General features: G+C 45.8%; 1 protein-coding gene across 1 annotated transcript in view; it reads left to right on the forward strand.

The window, feature by feature from the left end:
- PDPK1 (3-phosphoinositide dependent protein kinase 1) overlaps positions 1-7,474 on the forward strand; it is a 74,056-nt gene that overhangs the window by 57,550 nt on the left and 9,032 nt on the right. Inside the window, exon 11 of the mRNA XM_006913924.3 lies at positions 1,725-1,939. Coding sequence (XP_006913986.1) covers positions 1,725-1,939 — 215 coding nt within the window. The remainder of the gene's footprint in view (positions 1-1,724; positions 1,940-7,474) is intronic.

The following is a 7,474-nucleotide window of genomic DNA, read 5'->3' on the forward strand; positions in this document are numbered from 1 at the left end:
CAGCAGGAGGCTTCATTCTAAGTTCAAGGAGCAGAAACTGTCTTTATTTAGGGAATAAAGGGAGCAGGCGCCCTGTTCTCCTCTACGTTCCTAACCCCCTGTCATTGACTGATGGGGGCTGATGGCGATGCTTACAGCTGCACTCCATGTGGGCCGGGCCAGGTGTGGCACTCCTGGAGAGAGATTCAGCGTTGGGCCACCACGGTCAGGCGTTTCCTCACTGTGAGTCAGTGAGCACCTCCACTCCAGCCCAGTGTCACCCCTCGTCACATGCCCTTTCTGGGTCTAGGGTTTTGTACTGTGGGTCTGTACTACCTGCTGCTGAGGGGAGAACAGAATGCAGAGATAGAGCATCTGGAACGTTCCCTGGGGAACAGTACAATGGAGCCCCCAAAACAGGACTTGGTCAGCCAGCAGTGGTCATGGCGGTCAGCTAGCAGCTCTTTCATGGGAGCAAGGCAGCCACTGTGTTGGGAAGATGCAGAGGACCAATTCTGAATTCAGTGTTGGCCATTAGAGTGTGACCTTGTGCCAGTTCTGAGCCTCATTTCCCCATTTCAGAAATGGGGTGATGGTAACAGCCATCTCACTGGCTCCACAGTCTTGTTGAGGTAAACAGGGAGACTCATGGAAACCTCTCTAATCTGTGAGACACTGCCTGGGAGTCCTCAAGAGAGAAAGTGGAGAATGTGCCAGAATAGGCCTTAGATGGAGGGGCCACGGGAGTGTGTTGGAGTCAATCCCACCTAGGAGCCAGCGCGGTGGAGCTGAAGCTGCCGTTGGAACTGTTTGAGCACGTGGGAGAAGGCCGCTGGGGGCAGCGCGTGAGGCAGGTGGGAGGAGGAGTGGGCCGAGCCTCTGGAGGCACAGGGGACTTGGGAGAATGCACTGCAGCCTCCTCTGGCTCATAGCTGGTGGCATCTTTTCTTTTCCCTTGTTGTTAGCTGCCGTGGGGCTCAGATGTGGGCTCTGCAGCTGTAGGGGTGCCGGGCAGACCGTCCAGGATGTCCACTTCTCCCCAGGGCTTTGCTGGGGCTCTCTAGTCTATCCTCTGGCCTGGGAGTGTGGGAATGCACAGACTCTGCCTGTTCGATTTTTGTGAGTCACTCTATTTTCTGTGTCACCAGTGGTTTATAGCTTTCTCCAGAATAGCAGACATCTTGTCTATATCAAGTTAAGTTAATCTTTGCTGAGATTAAAAGTGGAAATTTTTTTAATTGAACACAGTCAGCTACAGAATAAGAAACAGGACCACAGGCCAAAGAAGGAGGGCCCTGAGCTGCTGCTGAGCCTCTGCACCCTGGAGGGTGGGGCCACCCTCCAGGGGCCACAGATGCCCATCTCTCCTCTTCCCATGAGGCATCCCGGCCCCTTCTAGTTGGGCAGCATGGGGGCTTGCAGAGGCCTCCCCTTCCTGGAGATGGAGACTGAAGGTTAGTTAGCTCCTCTCTGGGACGAACATCTGATGTTCTCCTCAGAATGGGGACCCAGACCAGGCAGGATCCAGCTCTGCCTTGGTTCAGTGGCCAGCTGTCCAGAGCCACCCACATTTACCATGAGAAGCGGCTCCGGGCTACAACTTGGAGGCTCTTCTCCCGCGGGGTCCTTGGGGTCTTCAGGGTATGAGCTTGCCGCTGGTGTAGGATAGATCAGACTGTGTCTGCATCTTTGGACTCTAGGGACAATTAAGGCACCAATCTCACTTTTCCCTCTTCTCTGTGTAGTACGACAATCTCCTGAGCCAGTTTGGCTGCATGCAGGTGTCATCGTCATCCTCCCACTCCCTGTCTGCCTTGGACACGGGTCTGCCACAGAGAGCGGGCAGCAACATCGAGCAGTATATCCATGGCCTGGACACTAATTCTTTTGAACTGGACTTACTGTTCTCTGAAGATGAGAAGAAGTTATTATTGGAGAAGCAGGCCAGTGGAAACCCTTGGTAAGAATATATAGGCATAAGTAGTGCTGCCTTTAGAAATGCAGAGCAGAATGCATGGGAACATGAGGTGTGGTAAACTAAGAGAGCTCAGGCATCCTATCCTTCGTCACCACTGCTTATGAGGCTCCACACCACCTCATGCCTCCCCCAGCTGCTGTCAACACTGTACAGTAAGGACCCTCAAAGAGTCCAACTGAAAGTGGATGTTCAGAGGTATCAGGCTGAGGACGATTGGGTTTGGGACCCTCCTGGCTCTGGCCCATGAGGCTCCGTGGTCCAGGCATGCTGGCATCCTTGTTCAGACATGAATGCAACATGATTTAAATAACCACTGCCCCGTGGTGAGATGTTAGGGATGTTCCAGAGTTTTTGCTCTTATAAGTCATCCTTTGCATATAGCTTTTCCCACATGTCTGAATATTTCTCTTCAGGTGGAGTCCTGGGGAGGCAGTTGGGTGAAGGTGTGCATATTAAGGAGGCAGTGTCTTGTATCCACAATGCCCGAGAACCTCCATTTCCCAGTGGTCATGCCTGCCCTTGAGCGTTTTGATGCTCTAAAAATGAGCTCATGTGAATTGGTATTTGTATTCTTATCAAGGCAAACATCTCCTGTGTTTATTAGCAATTTGTATTTATTTTTCGACATACTTAGTGTTCTTTGACTATTTTTCTTGTTTGCATCTTGTAAAAATTGACTTTTAAACAGGGTTGGGCCTGATTAGTACTTGGATGGGAGACCACCTAGGAAAACCAGGTGCTGTAGGCATAAAAAATAAAAAAAAATAAAAAATAAAAAGGATTTAAACTGACAAAGTCCTTGCAGTCTGTGAGGTCAACCAAGGGTTGCCTCGCCTAAAAAAAATTGACTTTTAAGAGCTATAGATATGATGGATATATTTCTGTTAGGTATTTTGCAAACATTTTTCTTCAGTCTCTGCGGTCTGTTGGTGCATGTTTTTGTATGGAAGTTGCAGATTCTTAAAAGTCAAACCTGTCTGTGTTATTTTGTTTTTCATCTTAGTGATGTTGAAAAGACTTTCTCCACCCTACATTTTCCTTATCCATTTTCATGGTTTCACTGTCCACATAGGCAGAGAGGAGCCCAGGGCTGGGTGGGCGGTGTCTTTCAGGATGGAGTGATGGGGTCAGAGGCTGCGTGGAGATGGAAGGAGAAGCATGGCAGGATTTGAGGGCCCGACTTGGCGTGAGAGAAGACACACGTGACTTAAGAGCAGTAGTGTGGAGGAGGAAACCTAGGAGAAGGTGGCTACAGGAAAAAAGCAGCATGTGGATGAAGCTAGGGTTTGTTTGTGCCCTTAGAATTTGCTCTGTCTAGAAAAAGTGAGTGTAGACGGTGGCCAGCCAAAATATTCAGCACTTCTCAGGAGTCTATTTCCTAAGGTGGTCTCACTAGGAGTATTAATATGTATTGAGCAGGAAGGAAGGGGTTTCGATCAAAACAGTTTGAGCACTGGTGGGCCATGCATTCCTGTGCCTGGGTTGTACAGGAGCTTTCTGGGACACCTGCTGTGTCCTCCGCGAGCTTGGCCGAGACCAGAGCATGCTGAGAAGTGCTGTCGCAGGCATATGGGCAACTCCCCAGAAGGTCCGTGTGCCTCTACCCTGGGATTTTTGAGGCACATGCCCTTTAGCCTGCCTTTGGGCAGGACAGAACAACTGGTGGCAAGTCACAACTTGTGGCCTCTTGGCTGCTTTTTCTTCGGTGTTCTTTCCCTTTCCATTTGGTTCAGGCCCATTTGGAGGCTGGTAACTGTGGATTGCTTGAAGCTTCTCTTGTTTGGCCAGTGGGAGATCTGTCAAGCACTTTGTTCTTTGGAACAGTGGTTCTTAATGTATGGTCCATAGACCAAAATGATTCTAAAACATATTTGTTTTTTTCAGCCTTACTCTCTAAATGTACAGGGGAGTTTTTCAGAGGCTACATGCTACAGGATGACATTATTGCTTTGACAGCTAATGGAATGTGTGTTTTCTTTCCTTTTTTGAATCTTCTAAAGAAGTAGGTTCACCGTATAAACATGTACTGTCGATCGTAAACAAAAAGCCGCCTAGGTATTTTGTCCACAGAAAGGAATCCTTTGGGAAAAAGCAGTATTGTAATCTGGTACATGCAGCCATGGAGAGCCCCCTGCAAGAAGCAGGATATTTTTGACAAAAAGTGAAAAGGAAGTTAAGGGGAGGGACTACTGTTCTGACCATAGAGCTCTAATGTAACCCTAGAGTTTTTCCTGTAGGGATTTGGCAGCTGACACAGGGTGTGAGAGCGCCTCCCACAGGCCCTCCTTGTTCCTATCTTGGTTAAGTCATAAATTTTGACAGTACATTTTTAGAGATTAATAAGTTCTTGGTATTTGCTGGGTTCTTGGTAGCTATCTTTAGTTATACCTGCTATCATTACTGTAACTTTATATCATTTAATAAATCATACCTGAAGTTTTCCTTGTGCCTACATGGAAATGCAATAAGAAGTAAGTATGTTGGCTTATTTTACAAGAATATTAAAAAACTTCTCAAAACAGTTGTACCTACAGCTGTTATTTTAGATTTTAATGATCTATTCTAAGAACACTTATAATATGTTTTCCATGTTTAAGTGTGGGTCATTGACTTAAAAAGGGAGAAGACTTGCTTTCTCAACCCACAGCAGCACCCGCTAAGTCAAAAGATGTGAAAAAGAAGACACCAATGTTACAGACAGTTCTCTGACTCATGAGAGGGAGGGCTCTACTCCAGAGAAACTGGGCAAAACTGTAAATATGTAACAAAAATTTGACAAAAGCTATCTTTCCCTTGGCTTTATAGATGTTAATACCTTGCCGTTTTGTGTCTACAAACAACTTTTTTGCTTACTATTATGCTGCCAGTTAAGTTGCAGCATCATTTTGAGGACAATCATTTAAAGTATTAAGGACAAAGGATTTGAATATTTTAAACACATGTGATGAGCTCTTGCAAAGCCAAACAGTAAAAAATCCCTGAAGCATCTGACAGAGAAGTTCTGTCGTCCACATGTCGGAGAAACGTGTTGGAGAAATGCACACAGTAGCTGGGAGACTAAAGAGCCTCAGGCCCTTGACACTGCCAAGTGCCTGCTGGATGGAGGTCGGTGAGAGAAATCCTGGCACTGCCACTGTCTGTGATACAGTAACTCACTGGACTGAAGATGTGGCTGCAGATGCAAAGAGTGAGTTGGTATCTCTACCTCCGAGTTGTAAATTTGCCTCAAGAGTGGATGAATCTACAGATGGGACTAGACTCGCTGCTTTGTTTGTATTTGTCTGCTATCAACCCCAACTTAACTACTGAAGATGTTCCTTTACCTAAGTGCATGGCAGTAAGCACAAATGATGCCAGAACAGTTGGTGTCGAGCACCTCTTTTGAACCTCATGGTTTGTTCTGGAACAAATGTGTTGACATGTGCACTGGTGGTGCAGAACCATAGTGGGTAAAACCACTGGCGCCAGATTATGATTTCAGGCCACGGCACCAAGGTTCAGTAGAAAATATGGATTCTTCTTAGCCGTATGTTCACAGGGAGAAAAGAAAAGAAGCCAGTCTCACTCATGAGTAGTCATTAAACCTTGATTTTATTAATGTCCTGTATAATGAAAAGGGAAGTGGCCACAGAGCACTTCTGCTGCCAACCCAAGTGTTGAAGTTATCTCAGGAAAAGCACTTATGATGTTTGGCGTCAGAGCTGAACTATCTCCTCTTTTCATAGAAGACCATTTATTTTCACTGGAAGTTTGACAAACTCTGGTTATTTAGACTTGACTGTTTGGCCAGCATTTTTCTGGAAAATGAGCAAAATGAGCCTGTTACTTCAAGGAAAACAGTTGCCAGTATTTGTTACCGATGATAAAATCAAACCGTTCAAGTGAAAATTAGAATTTGGGGAACTTTATCTGTCACTATGAGCTTGACATCTTTCGAACACTTAAAGACATTTTTGAGACTAGATGGTAATATTATGAATAGATGTGTTGATATCGTAGAATGAAATTTGTCAGTATTCGGAAGATCTCTATAACTCCTTGAACCATTATTTTTCAGATGACCAATGTATGACACTATAAAGTCATATAAGGGTGGAAGATCAAAGTGCAAGGTCAATCGATGGAATCTAATGTCACAGTATGAAAAATCATTGTTGGAAATTCAGATTCCCCAGAGCACCTAACCTTTAAGAAGCTACGCTTATCAAGTATGAGTGTAGTATCAAAGAAGACTGCCCACAAATACCTGAAGAGGCTATTAAAATATTCCCTTTTCCACCAACTTAGTGAGGCTGACTCATGTTCTTCAGCCTGGGTGACATAGCACAGTAGAGTGAAGGCAGAGGCAGATGGGAAAATCTAGCTCTCTTGTGTAAAGCCACATATTAAAGAGATTTGCAGATGTATAGCAGTGTTACGCTTCCCATTAATTATCTTTGTTTTGGGGAAAAACTTTTTTTAAGTAAAATGTTATTTATATTAAGATGTAATAGGTCTATTGTTTTTTAATAAGTTAAGTACTTGAAAATGTCTCAGTTCCAATTTCTCATAGTAAATATTAATGGATATAACTCAAGTTAAGGAAGACTCTGTGGGGTCTTCCATAAGGTTTAAGAGTGAGTGTAAAGGGGTCCTGAGACCTGAAGGTTTGAGAGCTGGTATGTTGGAGTAAGCTGGCCACTTGGTCTTCCCTCACCTGCATAGAAGCCAGGTGTGGTAGACCCTCCTGAGGTGGCCACAAGAGCCACATTGGGTCTCTGGCATCTTTACTGGGCTCTCCTGGGGGTGGCTGTGCACTGAAATGGCCCTAGCTTGCTAGTGGCCTCAGGCTTGCATCCTTGAAAATTGCCTTCTTAGAGTCTGGGTTGTGGGGGGATAGGTGAGGAGGAGAGGACCCTGGCTTTGGAATCAGGAAAAAGGGGGATTTTATACTGTCACCCTTGTGAAATGACTGTGGGCAAGTCATGAGACCCTCAGCCCCTCTGCCTACATGTGTATTGAGGTGACGATAAATGTTGCCTGTGGGGGAGGGGAGCCAGAGGCTGTGTGTGATCTCGTGAGGCTGTGGGAAATCCTCTGACCGGCTAACTACATGCCAAGAGTTAGGCATGTCTTTGACTTAGGTCTGCTTTTGGCTCTGAATCTCCAAACGGCACCTGCCCCCCGCCACAGAGGAAAAGGTGCCTAGTGTGGGGTAAAGGGTTTTCTTCAGGAGATTGGGAATTGACCTTTTGAAGTAAAAACATCAAAAAAAAATTTTTAGGTACCTAAATCTTTCAACTTAGATAACTAGTAGCCTATTTCAGCTAATTGGTTAACTAACTGAATGAATGGACTGTGATGTTTAGGCTAATGAGGAAGCTTCTGATCATCTCTGTCCACCCTCTCGAGGTCTGCCTCTTTGGTTCATTTCACCCTAGCGACAGGATCTGGTCAGGAGCCCAGCATCAGCTCTTTGCCATCTGGGATACTAGTGGCTCTCCTATGTCATGGGAGAGGTGGCTGCGTGCTGGTGGG

This window comes from Pteropus alecto, unplaced genomic scaffold (assembly GCF_000325575.1).
Source record: "Pteropus alecto unplaced genomic scaffold, ASM32557v1 scaffold44, whole genome shotgun sequence".
NCBI lineage: Eukaryota > Metazoa > Chordata > Mammalia > Chiroptera > Pteropodidae > Pteropus > Pteropus alecto.